Consider the following 22,621-nt stretch of genomic DNA (forward strand, 5'->3'; position numbering starts at 1 on the left):
GCCGCACTGTTAGAGGGTCAGTGCTGAAGGAGTGCCGCACTGTCAGAGGGTCAGTACTGAGGGAGTGCCTCACTGTCAGAGGGTCAGTACTGAGGGAGTGCTGCACTGTCAGAGGGTCAGTACTGAGGGAATGCTGCACTGTCAGAGGGTCAGTACTGAGGGAGTGCTGCACTGTCAGAGGGTCAGTACTGAGGGAGTGCTGCACTGTCAGAGGGTCAGTACTGAGGGAATGCTGCACTGTCAGAGGGTCAGTACTGAGGGAGTGCTGCACTGTCAGAGGGTCAGTACTGAGGGAGCGCTGCACTGTCAGAGGGTCAGTACTGAGGGAGGGCGGCACTGTTTGGAAAGACAGTTCTGAGGAATCACAGCACTGTCGCAGGGACAGAACGGAGGGAATGCGGCACTGTCAGAGGAAGGGTTGCTTCAACAGGTCAGGTTTATGTTAAAAATCCTACAGCACAATTCAAAGAGCGAGGACTTCTCTCAGTGTCCTGACCTACATTCCTCCCTCAACCACGACCAGCCAAAACTGATTAACTCATTCACTGCTGACCATGACATGATGCTCTGTTCAAAATGTCTGCTGTGTTAGTTGGTGTAATTCCAGAAGTCGTTCACTTCTTTGAAAATCTCAATAAATACTCAAATAAAGATATTGTTTTGAAATTTCTAAATCATTTGAATTACAATTTTATTTTTTCTCTGCAATAAATCAAAGTCATTCAGAACAATCTATGGCTCACATTGTTATTGAGATGTATTTTAATCGCTGAAATTTGGCTTGTGCACGAATTTGTGCAGCGACTCCTCTTTGCGAAAATCAGCCTAAACAGAATAGTGGGATTTAAAGAGCTGCAGGCATTAAGAGAAGCACTCACACAGTGACCGCAGGAACTAACCAAACAACTTGCATTCTTCTGCCTTCTTGAATTGTGAAGGCTCCTTTTTGATTCGACTTCCACACATCTACAAGTCTCAGCACCGCACAGGTAAAGTGTAGACTGAAGTTCCATTGCTCTCTTGACTGTTCGACATGGTTACATAGTGGTGCAAATCACACAGGGTGACACCCAACTCTCCGAGCTCCCTTCTACGTGTGACTGTGTCTGATGAGATGTTCCCAGGCTTAGCCAGTCTCTCACAGGTCTGCACAGTAACTAGACCAAGATGGCCGTACAATATGTCTACTGGGGAACAGTCCTTAGAACTAATCTGTGGTGTCCGAGGCTACTTTGATATCCCGTTATGGGGCATCAGGACTGCATTCACATGGAGATCCTACAAACCATATAAATCTCCACGTCACATGGTCACATGCTTTAGCTGGCGATAAAGACAGGGAGCGCACGCACCAATGTATAATTTAAAATGGAGAGGCAATGGGAGGTGTCCTAACCTATGGAAAAGACATTCCATTTATCGGGGTCCAGTTCAGACAGATCTGCCATTAATACCGTCCCCTTTGTATACAAACAGGAAAGAAGGAAAAGAGAGGAAGCAGAGAACAGTTTGAGCCACCCGAGGATAAATGCCCAGTAATTGTTTCCCGTTATAACACACGGCAAATTCAGGGTGCTTCCACAGCATGACTAGGCTGAGTGAGTACCCCAGTATCTCACCAGACACATTGACCAAGTCCATTGACTTTGGCTCATAATAATCCCCATTATATTATCCACATCTTCATAATAACCCCCATTATATATCCACATCTTCATAATAACCCCCATTATATATCCACATCTTCATAATAATCCCCATTATATATCCACATCTTCATAATAATCCCCATTATATTATCCACATCTTCATTATAATCCCCTTCGCAACCCCATCGCAAAATAACTAATGCATCTTCTGCAACATACAACAACTAAACGGAAATGGTAAGGCACAACTTCCTCTCTCTACATTTCAGCTACACTGCCACCTCTCTGCATTCCTCAGACTCCAGGCATGGACTTCGCAGCCCTAGGGTTTCTGCATTATGATGTGAAATTTACCTGAAATACAAAGAAACAAAGGAATTAAAAACTGGACCCAGAGAGAAAGCGAAGAATAAACTGAGGACAGAGAGAGCAGGGACTAAACAGCGGGTACAGAGAGTGGGAGTAGCAAAGGGCCACACTGGTCTCAGCGATTGTGCAATAGCTCGTACAGATACAAGATAAGGAGGGGGTTAAATTGCTCTATGATAGTCTCCAATGGTGATAGTGTTGGTCCTGGTTCACTGTGTCTGAGGGACCGCCTGGTCCCAGGAGGCATTGAGTGTATTGGGGTTTGATTAGGGTGGGGATTGGGAACAAAATTGATGAGGAAAATCAGCAGAACACTCGCCCGGATTCTCAGAGGCCCAGAACAGGGAATAGGAAAATGCACGTTTCTTGTGGCTGGGAGCACCATCTAGTGTTGTGGGGGAATTACTGTAACAGACTTCAGTTACTGCAGACTTTTATACAGCAGTGAATCACAATACTTGATCTAGAGGAGTGGCCCAGCGAGCCTCTGCCCGGACTGGCATTTTACCCCCACTTTCTGCTCAGCCAATTTCCTTGCTCCTTTCGTTTTAAACAGCTCCAATTCACTTTGTAAAGATGTCATACTTTCTGCATCTTGGGCCCTGTCCCAGCGGCTGAGGTTTCCTATTGGTTCTGTTTTATGGGAACGCCAGCAATCCAGAGAAGGCTACGGCAAATCCTCTCCATTTACGTCAGGTAGAACAATTTATCAATAAGCATTCATTATTAAGCTATCAATGGTGAAGGGGCTATGCTGCTGTACAACTATTAATCCAAATGTATTTTCTCTGTGGGATGTGCAGTCCCCATCTGTGACATTGCAACTGAGGGAAATGAGGTAGGTGGGTGTCGCAGACACAGACCCCTGTACCGTCACCGTGAGGGGGAATCACAGGCACAGACCCCAACCTATCCCCGTGTGGGGGAATCACAGAAACAGACCCCGCCACCGTGTGGGGGAAGCACAGAAACAGAACCCCGTCCCATCCCCGTGTGGGGGAATCACAGACCCCCGTCCCATCACCGTGTGGGGGAATCACAGACACAGACCCCCGTCCCATCACCGTGTGGGGGAATCACAGACAGACCCCCGTCCCATCCCCGTGTGGGGGAATCATAGACACAGACCCCCGTCCCATCACCCTGTGGGGGAATCACAGACACAGACCCCCGTCCCATCACCGTGTGGGGGAATCACAGACACAGACCCCCGTCCCATCACCGTGTGGGGGAATCACAGACAGACCCCCGTCCCATCCCCGTGTGGGGAAATCACAGAGACAGACCCCCGTCCCATCCCCGTGTGGGGGAATCACAGACACAGACCCCCGTCCCATCCCCGTGTGGGAGAATCACAGAGACAGACCCCCGTCCCATCCCCGTGTGGGGGAATCACAGACCCCCGTCCCATCCCCATGTGGGGGAATCATAGACACAGACCCCCGTCCCATCACCGTGTGGGGGAATCACAGACACAGACCCCCGTCCCATCACCGTGTGGGGGAATCACAGACCCCCGTCCCATCACCGTGTGGGGGAATCACAGACACAGACCCCCGTCCCATCACCGTGTGGGGGAATCACAGACACAGACCCCCGTCTCATCATCGTGTGGGGGAATCACAGACACAGACCCTCGTCCCATCACCGTGTGGGGGAATCACAGACACAGACCCCCCGTCCCATCACCGTGTGGGGGAATCACAGACACAGACCCCCGTCCCATCCCCTTGTGGGGGAATCACAGAGACAGACCCCCGTCCCATCCCCATGTGGGGGAATCACAGACACAGACCCCCGTCCCATCACCGTGTGGGGGAATCACAGACACAGACCCCCGTCCTATCACCGTGTGGGGGAATCACAGACCCCCGTCCCATCCCCGTGTGGGGGAATCACAGACCCCCGTCCCGTCACCGTGTGGGGGAATCACAGACCCCCGTCCCGTCACCGTGTGGGGGAATCACAGACACAGACCCCCGTCCCATCACCGTGTGGGGGAATCACAGACCCCCGTCCCATCACCGTGTGGGGGAATCACAGACACAGACCCCCGTCCCATCACCGTGTGGGGGAATCACAGACACAGACCCCCGTCCCATCACCGTGTGGGGGAATCACAGACACAGACCCCCGTCCCATCCCCGTGTGGGGGAATCACAGACACAGACCCCCGTCCCATCACCGTGCGGGGGAATCACAGACACAGACCCCCGTCCCATCCCCTTGTGGGGGAATCACAGACACAGACCCCCGTCCCATCACCGTGTGGGGGAATCACAGACACAGACCCCTGTCTCATCACCGTGTGGGGGAATCACAGACACAGACCCTCGTCCCATCACCGTGTGGGGGAATCACAGACACAGACCCCCCGTCCCATCACCGTGTGGGGGAATCACAGACCCCCGTCCCATCACCGTGTGGGGGAATCACAGACACAGACCCTCGTCCCATCACCGTGTGGGGGAATCACAGACACAGACCCCCCGTCCCATCACCGTGTGGGGGAATCACAGACACAGACCCCCCGTCCCATCACCGTGTGGGGGAATCACAGACCCCCGTCCCATCACCGTGCGGGGGAATCACATACACAAGCCCCCCGTCCCATCACCGTGTGGGGGAATCACAGACACAGACCCCCCGTCCCATCACCGTGTGGGGGAATCACAGACCCCCGTCCCGTCACCGTGTGGGGGAATCACAGACACAGACCCCCCCGTCCCATCCCCGTGAGGGGGAATCACAGACACAGACCCCCCGTCCCGTCACCGTGTGGGGGAATCACAGACACAGACCCCCCGTCCCGTCACCGTGTGGGGGAAATCAGGTCCCAGGTGAGGGTGTGTCCTCGAGTGTGAATGGTGTCAGGGATCCTTTGGAAAAGAATGGCAATGACCTCTGCCCTCCAGGCCAATCCTACTTACATGCTGGCATTACTGAAACCTCCGCAGTGACCGTACTGTCGATGCCCAGGTTGGATAAAGCCCCTCTCACCAGCCCACAGGTAAATGCCAGGAACTAAAGATAAAATAAAGGCATTCAGAATAGAATCACAAAGAAATGACCAGGTGTCTTATCGCATCGCACTCTCTCTGCATTCATTTTGAAATGACTGTTGTTTTGCAAGTGAATTTTACGCCACACTACAATCATGAGCGAAGTGACCATTTGATTCTCTCTTTGTGATTCTGATGAAGTCTTAGCCCCCTCACCAGGAGAACTTTCGACTCTTTTCTTCCATCATCAGAAAATCAATAACATTTGTCTGAGAAGGCAGGTGGGGCCTCAACGTGGCATCCCATGTGAAGGACAGCCCATCTGACAGTGCGGCACTCCCTCAGTACTGACCCTCTGACAGTGCAGCACTCCCTCAGTACTGACCCTCTGACAGTGCGGCACTCCCTCAGTACTGACCCTCTGACAGTGCAGCACTCCCTCAGTACTGACCCTCTGACAGTACGGCACTCCCTCAGTACTGACCCTCTGACATTGCAGCACTCCCTCAGTACTGACCCTCTGACAGTGCAGCACTCCCTCAGTACTGACCCTCTGACAGTGCAGCACTCCCTCAGTACTGACCCTCTGACAGTGCAGCACTCCCTCAGTACTGACCCTCTGACAGTATAGCACTCCCTCAGTACTGACCCTCTGACAGTGCGGCACTCCCTCAGTACTGACCCTCTGACAGTGCAGCACTCCCTCAGTACTAACCCTCTGACAGTGCAGCATTCCCTCAGTACTGACCCTCTGACAGTGCGGCACTCCCTCAGTACTGACCCTCTGACAGTGCGGCACTCCCTCAGTACTGACCCTCCGACAGTGCAGTACTCCCTCAGTACTGACCCTCTGACAGAGCGGCTCTCCCTCAGTACTGACCCTCTGACAGAGCGGCTCTCCCTCAGTACTGACCCTCTGACAGTGCAGCACTCCCTCAGCACTGACCCTCTGACAGTGAGGCACTCCCTCAGTACTGACCCTCTGACAGTGCAGCACTCCCTCAGCACTGACCCTCTGACAGTGAGGCACTCCCTCAGTACTGACCCTCTGACAGTGCGGCACTCCCGCAGCACTGACCCTCTGACAGTGCGGCTCTCCCTCAGTACTGACCCTCTGACAGTGCGGCACTCCCTCAGTACTGACCCTCTGACAGTACGGCACTCCCTCAGTACTGACCCTCTGACAGTATAGCACTCCCTCAGTACTGACCCTCTGACAGTGCGGCACTCCCTCAGTACTGACCCTCTGACAGTGCAGCACTCCCTCAGCACTGACCCTCTGACAGTGCAGCACTCCCTCAGTACTGACCCTCTGACAGTGCGGCATTCCCTCAGTACTGACCCTCTGACAGTGCGGCACTCCCTCAGTACTGACCCTCTGACAGTGCGGCACTCCCTCAGTACTGACCCTCTGACAGTGCGGCACTCCCGCAGCACTGACCCTCTGACAGTGCAGCACCCCCTCAGTCTGGAGTGTCAGTCCAGATTTGTGCTGACAATCTGGTATCAGAATTGCTGAAATTGGGGATTAATGGTAACTAATTTTGATGAGAAGATCCAAAGAAGTGCAGGTTAGGTGGGGTTACGGGGATAGGGTGAGGGAGTGGGCCTGCACAGAGGGTCAGTGCAGAGTCGATGGGCCAAATGGCCTCCTTCTGCACTGCTGGAATTCTATGGATTCTCTGGTACTTGTTTTGCCCACCTGAGGAGTTAACTACTTGGGGGGACATAGGTTTAAGGTGATTGGTAGAAGGATTAGGGGGGACAGGAGGAGCGTCTGGAATTCACTGCCTGAATTGGCTGAGGCTGAAATGCTCAATTAATTTAAAAGGTACCTGGCTTTGCACCCGAGCTGCTGGAACCTACAAGGGTTCGGATGGTGCTGAGAGTGGGATTGAAAGTGGGCGGCTGTTTTCCCCCCTCTTTTTTTTTGAATAATAATCTTGTTATTGTTACAAGTAGGCTTACATTAACACTGTAGTGAAGTTACCATGAAAAGCCCCTAGTCGCCACATTCTGGCGCCTGTTCGGGTACAGAGGGAGAATTCAGAATGTCCAAATTACCAAACAGCACGTCTTTCGGGACTTGTGGGAAGAAACCGGAGCACCCGGAGGAAACCCATGCAGACACTGGGAGAACGTGCTGACTCCACACAGTCAATGACCCAAGCCGGGAATCGAACTCGGGTCCCTGGCACTGTGAAGCAACAGTGCTAACCACTGTGCCGTCCATTGGAGGTGCAGGCACTGTGGGCTGAATGGCCTCTTTCTGCACTGTAACTTTTCAATGGTTTTATGGAGAGCCAGCCAGAGTGTGTAGAATAAGACAGTGAGAGGGAGAGATGGAAGAAACTACACTCAGTACCTCAAGAGTATCTGAGCATTAACGCAGGGCAGGGGAAAGTTGCTGAAACATCGGGTTATAGGTGTTGATGTGAGTGAAAGTGACAGTCAATGATCAAAGTGGGATGAACTCCAATGGTTGTACCTCCCTGCCTTGGCAAAGAGTCGAGTGATAGATAAAGGGATGTCCTTATAACTGAGCACAGTAAGAAGTCTTACAACACCAGGTTAACTGACTGATGGATAATAACTGAGTTATAATAACTATAACTGAGGATCAGTAAGCTACTAGTAAGCGTCAGGCATCGGGTCAATGATCAATTTGCTTAATCTGCTTGAAATGATAGTGAATCACTGTGGTCTGCGATTCACACAGGGGCATCGGACACAGCAACAATCAGTGCAGTACTTTCGTACTCTGTACTCAGAGATTCCATCGCAAAAGGTCAGATACCTTTGGTGCCTCCTCCAAGTACTGCTTCCCATTGGAGACTGGAGTGAGGAGTCGGAAGCGATTATCCTGAAGCACGTAAGTTCCCTGAGAAAAACACAGAGCATCGGTGAACAGCCTGGCAATGGATCAGAGCTCAAAGCCCCTCACTCCTCCCCAATCCCGTTCCCACTCTGCTCAAAGTCCCTCACTCCTCCCCAATCCCGTTCCCACTCTGCTCAAAGCCCCTCACTCCTCCCCAATCCCGTTCCCACTCTGCTCAAAGTCCCTCACTCCTCCCCAATCCCGTTCCCACTCTGCTCAAAGCCCCTCACTCCTCCCCAATCCCCTCCCCACTCTGCTCAAAGCCCCTCACTCCTCCCCAATCCCCTTCCCACTCTGCTCGAAGTCCCTCACCTCCCCAATCCCCTCCCCACTCTGCTCAAAGCCCCTCACTCCTCCCCAATCCCCTCCCCACTCTGCTCAAAGCCCCTCACTCCTCCCCAATCCCCTTCCCACTCTGCTCGAAGTCCCTCCCCAATCCCGTTCCCACTCTGCTCAAAGCCCCTCACTCCTCCCCAATCCCCTCCCCATTCTGCTCAAAGCCCCTCACCTCCCCAATCCCCTCCCCACTCTGCTCAAAGCCCCTCCCCAATCCCCTTCCCACTCTGCTCAAAGCCCCTCACTCCTCCCCAATCCCGTTCCCACTGCTCAAAGCCCCTCACTCCTCCCCAATCCCGTTCCCACTGCTCAAAGCCCCTCACCTCCCCAATCCCCTCCCCACTCTGCTCAAAGCCCCTCCCCAATCCCCTTCCCACTCTGCTCGAAGCCCCTCCCCAATCCCGTTCCCACTCTGCTCAAAGCCCCTCACCTCCCCAATCCCCTCCCCACTCTGCTCAAAGCCCCTCCCCAATCCCCTTCCCACTCTGCTCAAAGCCCCTCACTCCTCCCCAATCCCGTTCCCACTGCTCAAAGTCCCTCACTCCTCCCCAATCCCCTTCCCACTCTGCTCAAAGCCCCTCACTCGTCCCCAATCCCGTTCCCACTGCTCAAAGCCCCTCACTCCTCCCCAATCCCGTTCCCACTCTGCTCAAAGCCCCTCACTCCTCCCCAATCCCCTTCCCACTCTGCTCAAAGCCCCTCACCTCCCCAATCCCCTTCCCACTCTGCTCAAAGCCCCTCACTCCTCCCCAATCCCCTTCCCACTGCTCGAAGCCCCTCACTCCTCCACAATCCCCTTCCCACTGCTCGAAGCCCCTCACTCCTCCACAATCCCGTTCCCACTCTGCTCGAAGCCCCTCACTCCTCCCCAATCCCCTTCCCACTCTGCTCAAAGCCCCTCACTCCTCCACAATCCCCTTCCCACTGCTCGAAGCCCCTCACTCCTCCACAATCCCCTTCCCACTGCTCGAAGCCCCTCACTCCTCCACAATCCCGTTCCCACTCTGCTCAAAGCCCCTCACTCCTCCACCATCCCGTTCCCACTCTATTTAGAAAGCCCCTTACCCTGAAAGGACGAAATTCCCTCTTTATAAATCGCTGCTCACTCTCCAATGGGGTCGAGACTCCCCCATCATAGACGCTCCCTAATAATGCTCAGCTCCCTCGTTATAATACTCCCTCGCCAGTTAATCTCGGACTAGCAGAGGCTCTGTTTGAGACATCACTCACCTGGTGGTTTGTGCGCAGGTTATCAATCTGTTTCCGGAAGAGGTTGGTCCAGAATTCCTTACAGATAAACTTCATAACGTCCAGCTCATCTTTAAAGGCTGGCGCCTCTTTGGTGAACCTACAACAACAACCTCCATTTATACAGCACCTTTAACATAGCAAAGCATCGCACCACTCTTCACAAGGACAGTATCACCCAAAATTACACAGCAAGGCGTGTATGGACATGGGAGCAAAATCTTCGTCACAAAGAGTAGGTTTAAAGGACCATCTTCGGTGAGGAGGTGGAGAGGTTTAAGAGGGAACTGCACAGCTTGGGGCCAACGCAAACACAGACATGATCACCATGATGGAGGGATTAAAATAGTGGAGTGCAGAGATCTGGGACAGCTGTAGAGCTGGAGGGGGTTCCGAGATAGGAAGAGATGAGGTAATGGAGAAATTTAAAACCAAGGATAAGAATTTTAAAATAGAGGTGTCGCCAGGCCAGGTGCCAGTGGGACATGACGGGTGAACAGGACTCATCCTATGCGGGCAGCACGGTAGCACAGTGGTTAGCAGTGCTGCTTCACAGCTCCAGGGACCCAGGTTCGATTCCCGACTTGAGTCACTGTCTGTGCGGAGTCTACACGTTCTCCCCATGTCTGCGTGGGTTTCCTCCGGGTGCTCCGGTTTCCTCCCACAGTCCAAAGATGCGCAGGTTAGGTGGATTGGCCATGATAAATTGCCCCTTAGGTGTCCAAAAAGGTTGGGTGGAGGCATGGGCTTAAATTGGGTGCTGTTTCCAAGGGCCAGTGCAGACCCAATGGGCTGAATAGCCTCCTTCTGCACTGTAATTCTATGATTCTATGATGGGGAAATAATACTTGACAAATCTACTGTAAATCTTCGAGGATGTAACTCAGAGTTGACGAGGGGAGCAAGTCGATGTGGTATATTTGGACTTTCAGAAGGTTTTCGCCAAAGTTGCACATAAGAGATTAGTGTGTCAAATTAAAGCGCATGGGATTGGGGGTAGTGCATTGAGATGGATAGAAAACTTGTTGGCAGACAGGAAACAAAAAGTAGGAATTAACGGGTCTTTTTCCAATTGGCAGGCAGTGACTAGTGGGGTACCGCAGGGATCGGTGCTGGGACCCCAGCTATTCACAATATATATTAATGATTTAGATGAGGGAACAAAATTGTAATATCTCCAAATTTGCAGACAACACAAAGTTGGGTGGGAGGGTGAGCTGTGAGGAGGATGCAGAGATCCTTCAGTGTGATTTGGACAGGCTGAGTGAGTGGGCAAATGAATGTACGATGCAGTATAATTTGGAGAAATGCGAGGTTATCCACTTTGGTAGCAAAAAACAAGAAGGTAGACTATTATCTGAATGGCCATAAATTAGGAGAGAGGAATGTGCAACGAGACCTGGGTGTACTTGTGCACCAGTCACTGAAGATAAGCACATAGGTGCAGCAGGCGGTAAAGAAGAAAAATGGTAAGCTTGCCTTCATTGCGAGAGGATTCGCGTACAGGAGCAGGGATATGTTGCTGCAATTGTACAGGGCCTTGGTGAGGCCACACCTGGAGTATCGTGGGCAGTTTTGGTCTCCTTATCTGAGGAAGGATGTTCTTGCTTCAGAGGGAGTGCAGCGAAGATTTACCAGACAGATTCCTGGGATTACGGGACTGTCATATGAGGAGAGATTGAGTCGGTTAGAATTGTATTTGCTGGAGTTCTGAAGAATGAGGGGGATCACATAGAAACCTATAAAATTCAAACATGACGAGACAGGGTAGATGCAAGAACCAGGGGTCACAATTTGAGGATAAGGGGTAGACCATTTGGGACAGATCTTCAACCAGATAGTGGTGAGCCTGTGGAATTCATTACCACAGGAAGTAGTTGAGACCAAGAGATTGTATGTTTTCAAGAAGCATGTAGTTACAGCAGTTAATAATAAGCTTTATTAGTGTCACAAGTAGGCTTACATTAACACTGCAATTAAGTTACTGTGAAAATTCCCTAGTCGTCACACTCCGGTGCCTGTTCGGGTCACAGAGGGAGAATTCAGAATGTCCAATTCACCCAACAGCACGTCTTCCGGGACTTATGGGAGGAAACCAGAGCACCCGGAGGAAACCTGCGCAGACACGGGGAGAACATGCAGACTCCGCACAGAGCGACCCAAGGTGGGAATCGAACCTGGGACCCCGGTGCTGTGAAGCAACAGTGCTAACCACCGAGCTACTGTGCCACTCATTCAGGGCGAAGGGGATCAAAGGATATGGGGGGAACAGCGGGATTAGAGTTGGATGATCACCAAGTTTGATGACATGGAGTTTCAGCGAGATTGAACATTGCCCATCATCGAACTGCAGTGGACTGGCGACAGTGGACAGCTGTGAAATTATTTGCATCAATAAATGTGAGCCAGACCTGATCACAGCATGCACAGAGACAGGGCAGACGGACCAGCACCTTTCACAAAGCCAGTTAAATGTTATTGTCTCGCCTGCAAAGTAACGTAAAGGTAGCAGGTCTCACACATATCAACCACTCACCTCTCTATCAAACCTTGTCCTGCCCGGAAACCCATCCCTTCCAATGTGGAAATGCATTTCCCATGCTCCTGTTGGAAGAAACAAATGATTGTAACAGATCCTGAATTAAGTTAACAGTGTAATGCACTCCTCAGAGAACACAACTAAATCCTTGGGTATAAATACCCATCAGCGTTGAACCTAGATGAACCTTAGCCAGATCATCCCTCTACCTCTAAAATGAAGGGACTACAAATCACGTCCATGCATCCTCTCCACATAACCCAACCTGTTGAGCACCGGTATCGTTCTGGTGAATCTGTGCAAGACACCCTCCAAGACTATACCCCCTTTCTCGAGGCCCTAGGAACTGACAGGTTCCATCTTTCGATGGTGGGATCTAAGTCCCGCAACATTTACCCACATTCGAGAAGGAAAAAGCAATTCCGACCTTTTTCCCATTTTGCTTTTTTTTTTAACTTCTGGGAACACAGAAAACAACAGGAAAGGTGCTGACACCGACTCCCAGATAAAATTCCCGCAGTCAGAGCAGAACTAGCTCTCCAAGAGTGGGAGAGGAAAACCCTTCATTCATACCGGCACCCCAATAGAGGTCATTGGATCCCAGGTAGGAGCCAAGGGATGGAAGAAATAGGGAGCAGGTTTTAAGAAAGCTTTTCCAGGGGAGGGTGCAGATTTTCAGGCGTTTGTGATTGATGGCAGCAACCCAGTGTGAGAGGCCAAGGCTGAAAGAACCTGCATGTATATAGCGCCTTGCATCGCCTCAGCAAGTCCCAAAGTGATTTACAGCCAATAAAGTATTTTTGAAACATTGTCACTGTTGTAACAGAGAAAACGTGGCAGCCAATTTGCACAAAACAAGCTCCCACAAACAGCAATTCTTTGGGGACTGGAGTAACTGGGGGAGAGGCAGGGATTGGAATAATGTGGAGAGTCAAAGCCTGGGGCCATTGGACTGGAGCGAGGTGGATATTGGGGAGGGGGTATATTAAGGTGTTTTGGGGGTATTTAGACATTGGGGACAGACTTGACATAGATTTGAGATGCATTAGAGACATATTATGGGGTTTCAGGAATTATTGAAGCATATTAGAGGTAGATTGTGTTCTATTTCAGGAATATCAAGTTTTAGAAATTATAGAAATCTATTAGGTGAATATTTGTCGACTTAAGTTTATTAGGAATTGGGGTGAAAATATTATTAGGGTTTATATTAGCCTTGTGTGTGGCAACAGGTTATTGGGGATATATTAGGGATTGTGGTGAGAGTTAGGGTTTATAGTAAAATAATCCTATATTTAGGGTATATATATATATATATTGGGTTTTATTAGATTAGGGTCAATATCGGGTTTTGATTAGGGGTTATTTGAAGGAATGTGGGGGTTTTATTCGGGCTTCTTTGAGGGTATAAACCACATTGATTTTGGAATATTTAGGGTTTATTTTAGGGTATAATTTAGGGATTTGTTTCAGGAAAAAAATATATATACTCTGTTACTTGGGGTGTTACTCTCTGTAACTCGGGGTGATACTCTCTGTTACTCGGGGTGTTACTCTCTGTTACTCGGGGTGTTACCCTCTGTAACTCGAGGTGTTACTCGGGGTGTTACTCTCTGTAACTCGGGGTGTTACTCTCTGTTATTCGGGGTGTTACTCTCTGTTACTCGGGGTGTTACTCTCTGTTACTCGGGGTGTTGCTCTCTGTTACTCGGGGTGTTGCTCTCTGTTACTCGGGGTGTTACCCTCTGTAACTCGGGGTGTTACCCTCTGTTACTCGGGGTGTTACTCTCTGTTACTCGGGGTGTTACCCTCTGTAACTCGGGGTGTTACTCTCTGTTACTCGGGGTGTTAGTCTCTGTCACTCGGGGTGTTAGTCTCTGTCACTCGGGGTGTTACTCTCTGTCACTCGGGGTGTTACTCTCTGTCACTCGGGGTGTTACCCTCTGTCACTCGGGGTGTTACTCTCTGTCACTCGGGGTGTTACTCTCTGTCACTCGGGCTGTTACTCTCTGTTACTCGGGCTGTTACCCTCTGTTACTCGGGCTGTTACCCTCTGTAACTCGGGCTGTTACCCTCTGTAACTCGGGCTGTTACCCTCTGTAACTCGGGCTGTTACCCTCTGTAACTCGGGCTGTTACCCTCTGTAACTCGGGCTGTTACCCTCTGTAACTCGGGGTGTTACACTCTAACTCGGGGTGTTACTCTCTGTAACTCGGGGTGTTACACTCTGTAACTCGGGGTGTTACTCTCTGTTACTCGGGGTATTAGTCTCTGTAACTCAGGGTGTTACTCTCGGTGTTACTCTCTGTAACTCGGGCTGTTACTCTCTGTTACTCGGGGTGTTACCCTCTGTTACTCGGGGTGTTACTCTCTGTAACTTGGGGTGTTACCCTCTGTTACTCGGGGTGTTACCCTCTGTTACTCGGGGTGTTACTCTCTGTAACTCGGGGTGTTACTCTCTGTAACTCGAGGTGTTACTCTCTGTTACTCGGGGTGTTACCCTCTGTTACTCGGGGTGTTACTCTCTGTAACTCGAGGTGTTACTCTCTGTAACTCGAGGTGTTACTCTCTGTTACTCGGGGTGTTACTCTCTGTTACTCGGGGTGTTACTCTCTGTTACTCGGGGTGTTACTCGGGGTGTTACTCTCTGTTACTCGGGGTGTTACTCGGAGTATTTACCGTGTCTCCGGCCTGGCTGTGAACCCGCGTCACCATCTCCCGGTGCAGGAATTCGAACAAAACCGACTCCCCCATCGGGAGCCCGGGCCCGGGAGGGGGTTCTGGGCCGGATTTAGGCGTCTGGAGAGGGTGCGGAGTCGAGGCTTATGGGTGTGGGGGTTGTCCTGGCCCGGGGCTGGGGGTCCGGGGGTGTCCCGGGGCCGGGTTTGGGGGTCCGGGGCCGGGTTTGGGGGTCCGGGTTTCCCGGGGTCGGGTTTGGGGGTCCGGGGGTGTCCCGGGGTCGGGTTTGGGGGTCCGGGTTTCCCGGGGCCGGGTTTGGGGGTCCGGGTGTCCCGGGGCCGGGTTTGGGGGTCCGGGGCCGGGTTTGGGGGTGTGGTGGGGGTCCGGGGGCCGGGTGTCTCGGGTTTGGGGGCCGGGTTTGGAGGTGTGGTGGGGGTCCGGGTTTCCCGGGGCCGGGTTTGGGGGTCCGGGTTTCCCGGGGCCGGGTTTGGGGGTCCGGGGGTTTCCCGGGGTCGGGTTTGGGGGTGTGGTGGGGGTCCGGGTTTCCCGGGGCCGGGTTTGGGGGTCCGGGGGTGTCCCGGGGCCGGGTTTGGGGGTCCGGGGCCGGGTTTGGGGGTGTGGTGGGGGTCCGGGGGCCGGGTGTCTCGGGTTTGGGTGTCTCGGGTTTGGGGGTGTGGTGGGGGGCCGGGTGTCCCGGGGCCGCGGTTTGTTTGTGTTGCCGCTGAGCGGAACCCAGGTCCCCTTCCCCTCCCCCCGGGAGCGGGTGGCCGCCGCGCACTCACCCGGAGTGAACGTCCTGCAGCGATGGATCCGGCCGGAGTGAGGGTCAGCTGCTCCGGACACTGACCCTCCGGTTCCGGCCACCTTACTCTAACTGACTGAAGAATAATCCCCTCCCGAACGGCCCTCTCCTCCCCCTTGGGGGGAAAACTCCGGGAAAGCAGCAGCGGCTCCTGGTCGGCCACCCGGGAATGGAGGGAGCCAATCAGAACCCGGGGTTCGGCAGGGGGCGGGGCCAGTCTTCAGCGGCAGCCCCGCCCCTTCCTTCACCCCGCCCCTGAGCCACGCCCCAGCCCCGCCCCCTCTCTTTACCCCGCCCCCTCCCCCAGTCCCGCCCCTGGCAGCTCCAGGGTCGCAGGTTCAATTCCCCGCTGGGTCACTGTCTGTGCGGAGTCTGCACGTTCTCCCCGTGTCTGCGTGGGTTTCCTCCGGGTGCTCCGGTTTCCTCCCACAAGTCCCGAAAGACGTGCTGTTAGGTGAATTGGACATTCTGAATTCTCCCTCTGTGTACCCGAACAGGCGCCGGAATGTGGAGACTAGGGGCTTTTCACAGTAACTCCATTGCAGTGTTAATGTCAGCCTACTTGTGACACTGATAAAGATTATTATTATAAATAAACCCCAAACTCCCCTAAAATCCTAAATAAACCCCCCAAAACCATAAACAAAGCTCAATATATCCTGAATAAAACTGAATAAACTCCCCCCCCCCAAAAAAAAAACCTAAATACACCTGAATTCTACAGTGCAGAACGTGGCCATTCGGCCCATTCGGTCTGCACCAGCCCTCTGAAAGAGCAACCTACATAGGCCCACTCCCCTGCCCGATCCCCATAACCCCACACACCCGCACATCTTTCGACTGTGGGAGGAAACTGGAGCACCCGGAGGAAACCCACGCACTCACGGGGAGGATGTGCAGACTCGACACAGACAGGGACCCAAGCCGGAATTGAACCTGAGACCCTGGAGCTGTGAAGCAACAGTGCTAACCACTGCTACCTTGGTGAGAGGCTGAGTAAATCAGGCCTATATTCTTTGACACTGGAAGAACGAGGCAACGTCCTTAAAACATTCAAGATTCTGTCGGGATTTGATGGGGTAAATGCTGACAGATGGTTTCCACTGGTTGCGAAATCTAAAAGAGCAGAGGGCTGCCAGCTCTCATTAAATGGTAATCGTTGTGGATCGGACAAGAATGTGCCAGTTGGGAGGATTGGCCATGATCAATGTCCGGGGCTATGGGGAGAGGGACTGGGCTTTTCGGAGGGTCAGTGTGGACTCGATGGGCTGAATGGACTCCTGCACGGCTGGGATTCTATGAAGCCGAATATGTTATTGTTCACCACCTGCAAAATGTTGGAAGATCATGGAAATAAATGGCTGTTTTTGTTTGGCAGGATATTTTTGTCAGGGTGGGCTGATCATTCAGCACTGAGACTGCATGGATTTTATTCACTCAGAAGCTGCTGAATCTGTTGAAATTTCCACCACGGACAATGTCCAGTTCATGGGGCCAATGTCCAGTTCATGGGGACAATGTCCAGTTTAAATGTCCAGTTGCTGAGGACAATATCCAGCTGCTGAGGACAATGTCCAGTTGCTGAGGGCAATGTCCAGTTTCAATGTCCAGTTGCTGAGGGCAATGTCCAGTTTCAATGTCCAGTTACTGACGGCAATGTCCAGTTGCTGAGGACAATGTCCAGTTGCTGAGGACAATGTCCAGTTGCTGAGGACAATGTCCAGTTGCTGAGGACAATGTCCAGTTTCAATGTCCAGTTGCTGAGGGCAATGTCCAGTTGCTGAGGGCAATGTCCAGTTTCAATGTCCAGTTTCAATGTCCAGTTGCTGAGGACAATGTCCAGTTTCAATGTCCAGTTGCTGAGGGCAATGTCCAGTTTCAATGTCCAGTTACTGAGGGCAATGTCCAGTTGCTGAGGACAATGTCCAGTTTCAATGTCCAGTTTCAATGTCCAGTTGCTGAGGACAATGTCCAGTTTCAATGTCCAGTTGCTGAGGACAATGTCCAGTTGCTGAGGGCAATGTCCAGTTTCAATGTCCAGTTGCTGAGGGCAATGTCCAGTTGCTGAGGACACTGTCCAGTTGCTGAGGGCAATGTCCAGTTGCTGAGGACAATGTCCAGTTGCTGAGGGCAATGTCCAGTTTCAATGTCCAGTTACTGAGGGCAATGTCCAGTTACTGAGGGCAATGTCCAGTTGCTGAGGGCAATGTCCAGTTGCTGAGGACAATGTCCAGTTGCTGAGGGCAATGTCCAGTTTCAATGTCCAGTTACTGAGGACAATGTCCAGTTTCAATGTCCAGTTGCTGAGGGCAATGTCCAGTTGCTGAGGGCAATGTCCAGTTGCTGAGGACAATGTCCAGTTTCAATGTCCAGTTGCTGAGGGCAATGTCCAGTTGCTGAGGGCAATGTCCAGTTGCTGAGGGCAATGTCCAGTTGCTGAGGGCAATGTCCAGTTGCTGAGGGCAATGTCCAGTTGCTGAGGGCAATGTCCAGTTACTGAGGGCAATGTCCAGTTACTGAGGGCAATGTCCAGTTTCAATGTCCAGTTGCTGAGGGCAATGTCCAGTTACTGAGGGCAATGTCCAGTTACTGAGGGCAATGTCCAGTTACTGAGGGCAATGTCCAGTTGCTGAGGGCAATGTCCAGTTTCAATGTCCAGCTGCTGAGGGCAATGTCCAGTTACTGAGGACAATGTCCAGTTTCAATGTCCAGTTGCTGAGGACAATGTCCAGTTGCTGAGGGCAATGTCCAGTTACTGAGGACAATGTCCAGTTTCAATGTCCAGTTACTGAGGACAATGTCCAGTTTCAATGTCCAGTTGCTGAGGGCAATGTCCAGTTGCTGAGGACAATGTCCAGTTTCAATGTCCAGTTGCTGAGGACAATGTCCAGTTTCAATGTCCAGTTGCTGAGGGCAATGTCCAGTTGCTGAGGACAATGTCCAGTTACTGAGGACAATGTCCAGTTTCAATGTCCAGTTACTGAGGACAATGTCCAGTTACTGAGGGCAATGTCCAGTTACTGAGGACAATGTCCAGTTTCAATGTCCAGTTACTGAGGACAATGTCCAGTTACTGAGGACAATGTCCAGTTGTTGAGGGCAATGTCCAGTTACTGAGGGCAATGTCCAGTTACTGAGGACAATGTCCAGTTTCAATGTCCAGTTACTGAGGACAATGTCCAGTTACTGAGGACAATGTCCAGTTTCAATGTCCAGTTGCTGAGGGCAATGTACAGTTGCTGAGGACAATGTCCAGTTGCTGAGGACAATGTCCAGTTTCAATGTCCAGTTGCTGAGGGCAATGTCCAGTTACTGAGGACAATGTCCAGTTACTGAGGGCAATGTCCAGTTGCTGAGGGCAATGTCCAGTTTCAATGTCCAGTTACTGAGGGCAATGTCCAGTTACTGAGGGCAATGTCCAGCTGCTGAGGGCAATGTCCAGTTGCTGAGGGCAATGTCCAGTTACTGAGGGCAATGTCCAGTTTCAATGTCCAGTTGCTGAGGGCAATGTCCAGTTACTGAGGGCAATGTCCAGTTACTGAGGGCAATGTCCAGTTACTGAGGGCAATGTCCAGTTGCTGAGGACAATGTCCAGTTACTGAGGACAATGTCCAGTTTCAATGTCCAGCTGCTGAGGGCTATGTCCAGTTACTGAGGGCAATGTCCAGTTACTCAGGGCAATGTCCAGTTACTGAGGACAATGTCCAGTTTCAATGTCCAGTTACTGAGGACAATGTCCAGTTACTGAGGACAATGTCCAGTTTCAATGTCCAGTTTCAATGTCCAGCTGCTGAGGGCAATGTCCAGTTTCAATGTCCAGTTACTGAGGGCAATGTCCAGTTACTGAGGACAATGTCCAGTTTCAATGTCCAGCTGCTGAGGTCAATGTCCAGCTGCTGAGGGCAATGTCCAGTTGCTGATGACAATGTCCAGTTGCTGAGGACAATGTCCAGTTGCTGAGGGCAATGTCCAGTTTCAATGTCCAGTTACTGAGGGTAATGTCCAGCTGCTGAGGGCAATGTCCAGTTTCAATGTCCAGTTACTGAGGGCAATGTCCAGTTTCAATGTCCAGTTGCTGAGGACACTGTCCAGTTGCTGAGGTCAATGGCCAGTATCAACGTCCAGTTACTGAGGACAATGTCCAGTTTCAATGTCCAGTTGCTGAGGACAATGTCCAGTTTCAATGTCCAGTTGCTGAGGACAATGTCCAGTTTCAATGTCCAGTTGCTGAGGGCAATGTCCAGTTTCAATGTCCAGTTGCTGAGGACACTGTCCAGTTGCTGAGGGCAATGTCCAGTTACTGAGGGCAATGTCCAGTTACTGAGGGCAATGTCCAGTTGCTGAGGGCAATGTCCAGTTTCAATGTCCAGTTACTGAGGACAATGTCCAGTTACTGAGGGCAATGTCCAGTTACTGAGGGCAATGTCCAGTTTCAATGTCCAGTTACTGAGGGCAATGTCCAGTTACTGAGGGCAATGTCCAGTTGCTGAGGACACTGTCCAGTTGCTGAGGGCAATGTCCAGTTTCAATGTCCAGTTGCTGAGGACAATGTCCAGTTTCAATGTCCAGTTGCTGAGGACAATGTCCAGTTGCTGAGGACAATGTCCAGTTACTGAGGGCAATGTCCAGTTGCTGAGGGCAATGTCCAGTTTCAATGTCCAGTTACTGAGGGCAATGTCCAGTTGCTGAGGGCAATGTCCAGTTTCAATGTCCAGTTGCTGAGGACAATGTCCAGTTACTGAGGGCAATGTCCAGTTTCAATGTCCAGTTACTGAGGGCAATGTCCAGTTACTGAGGGCAATGTCCAGTTACTGAGGGCAATGTCCAGTTGCTGAGGGCAATGTCCAGTTACTGAGGGCAATGTCCAGTTGCTGAGGGCAATGTCCAGTTACTGAGGGCAATGTCCAGTTACTGAGGGAAATGTCCAGTTTCAATGTCCAGTTGCTGAGGGCAATGTCCAGTTGCTGAGGGCAATGTCCAGTTGCTGAGGGCAATGTCCAGTTACTGAGGGCAATGTCCAGTTACTGAGGACAATGTCCAGTTACTGAGGGCAATGTCCAGTTACTGAGGACAATGTCCAGTTGTTGAGGGCAATGTCCAGTTTCAATGTCCAGTTGCTGAGGGCAATGTCCAGTTGCTGAGGGCAATGTCCAGTTACTGAGGACAATGTCCAGTTACTGAGGGCAATGTCCAGTTGTTGAGGGCAATGTCCAGTTTCAATGTCCAGTTGCTGAGGGCAATGTCCAGTTGCTGAGGGCAATGTCCAGTTTACTGAGGGCAATGTCCAGTTACTGAGGACAATGTCCAGTTACTGAGGGCAATGTCCAGTTTCAATGTCCAGTTGCTGAGGACAATGTCCAGTTACTGAGGGCAATGTCCAGTTGCTGAGGGCAATGTCCAGTTTCAATGTCCAGTTGCTGAGGACAATGTCCAGTTGCTGAGGACAATGTCCAGTTTCAATGTCCAGTTACTGAGGGCAATGTCCAGTTACTGAGGGAAATGTCCAGTTTCAATGTCCAGTTGCTGAGGGCAATGTCCAGTTACTGAGGACAATGTCCAGTTACTGAGGACAATGTCCAGTTGTTGAGGGCAATGTCCAGTTACTGAGGGCAATGTCCAGTTACTGAGGACAATGTCCAGTTTCAATGTCCAGTTGCTGAGGACAATGTCCAGTTACTGAGGGCAATGTCCAGTTACTGAGGGCAATGTCCAGTTACTGAGGGCAATGTCCAGTTACTGAGGGCAATGTCCAGTTACTGAGGGCAATGTCCAGTTTCAATGTCCAGTTACTGAGGGCAATGTCCAGTTACTGAGGGCAATGTCCAGTTGCTGAGGGCAATGTCCAGTTTCAATGTCCAGTTACTGAGGGCAATGTCCAGTTTCAATGTCCAGTTACTGAGGGCAATGTCCAGTTGCTGAGGACAATGTCCAGTTTCAATGTCCAGTTACTGAGGACAATGTCCAGTTACTGAGGGCAATGTCCAGTTGCTGAGGACAATGTCCAGTTTCAATGTCCAGTTACTGAGGGCAATGTCCAGTTACTGAGGACAATGTCCAGTTACTGAGGGCAATGTCCAGTTACTGAGGGCAATGTCCAGTTTCAATGTCCAGTTACTGAGGGCAATGTCCAGTTGCTGAGGGCAATGTCCAGTTTCAATGTCCAGTTGCTGAGGACACTGTCCAGTTGCTGAGGGCAATGTCCAGTTACTGAGGGCAATGTCCAGTTGCTGAGGGCAATGTCCAGTTTCAATGTCCAGTTACTGAGGGCAATGTCCAGTTACTGAGGGCAATGTCCAGTTTCAATGTCCAGTTACTGAGGGCAATGTCCAGTTACTGAGGACAATGTCCAGTTTCAATGTCCAGTTACTGAGGACAATGTCCAGTTTCAATGTCCAGTTACTGAGGGCAATGTCCAGTTACTGAGGGCAATGTCCAGTTACTGAGGGCAATGTCCAGTTTCAATGTCCAGTTACTGAGGGCAATGTCCAGTTGCTGAGGGCAATGTCCAGTTTCAATGTCCAGTTGCTGAGGGCAATGTCCAGTTGCTGAGGGCAATGTCCAGTTGCTGAGGGCAATGTCCAGTTACTGAGGACAATGTCCAGTTTCAATGTCCAGTTACTGAGGGCAATGTCCAGTTACTGAGGGCAATGTCCAGTTACTGAGGGCAATGTCCAGTTTCAATGTCCAGTTACTGAGGGCAATGTCCAGTTGCTGAGGGCAATGTCCAGTTTCAATGTCCAGTTGCTGAGGGCAATGTCCAGTTGCTGAGGGCAATGTCCAGTTGCTGAGGGCAATGTCCAGTTGCTGAGGGCAATGTCCAGTTACTGAGGACAATGTCCAGTTTCAATGTCCAGTTACTGAGGGCAATGTCCAGTTACTGAGGGCAATGTCCAGTTACTGAGTGGCAATGTCCAGTTTCAATGTCCAGTTACTGAGGGCAATGTCCAGTCTGCTGAGGGCAATGTCCAGTTGCTGAGGGCAATGTCCAGTTCAATGTCCAGTTGCTGAGGGCAATGTCCAGTTGCTGAGGGCAATGTCCAGTTGCTGAGGGCAATGTCCAGTTACTGAGGGCAATGTCCAGTTTCAATGTCCAGTTGCTGAGGGACAATGTCCAGTTCT

At 51.4% G+C, this 22,621-nt stretch overlaps 1 protein-coding gene across 1 annotated transcript; it reads right to left on the reverse strand.

The window, feature by feature from the left end:
• Window positions 1–658: 658 nt before the first annotated feature.
• On the reverse strand, window positions 659–14,891 carry LOC119957858 (trafficking protein particle complex subunit 6b-like). The gene is made up of 6 exons (XM_038786015.1): window positions 14,701–14,891; window positions 12,019–12,086; window positions 9,465–9,582; window positions 7,818–7,901; window positions 4,949–5,042; window positions 659–2,003 (listed from the first exon to the last, which is right to left on the reverse strand). The coding sequence occupies exons 1-6, from the start codon at window positions 14,773–14,775 to the stop codon at window positions 1,972–1,974; spliced, it is 471 nt and encodes a 156-aa protein (XP_038641943.1). The 5' UTR covers window positions 14,776–14,891; the 3' UTR covers window positions 659–1,971.
• Window positions 14,892–22,621: the final 7,730 nt, after the last annotated feature.

The sequence above is a fragment of the Scyliorhinus canicula genome, chromosome 27 (genome assembly GCF_902713615.1).
Source record: "Scyliorhinus canicula chromosome 27, sScyCan1.1, whole genome shotgun sequence".
Lineage (NCBI taxonomy): Eukaryota > Metazoa > Chordata > Chondrichthyes > Carcharhiniformes > Scyliorhinidae > Scyliorhinus > Scyliorhinus canicula.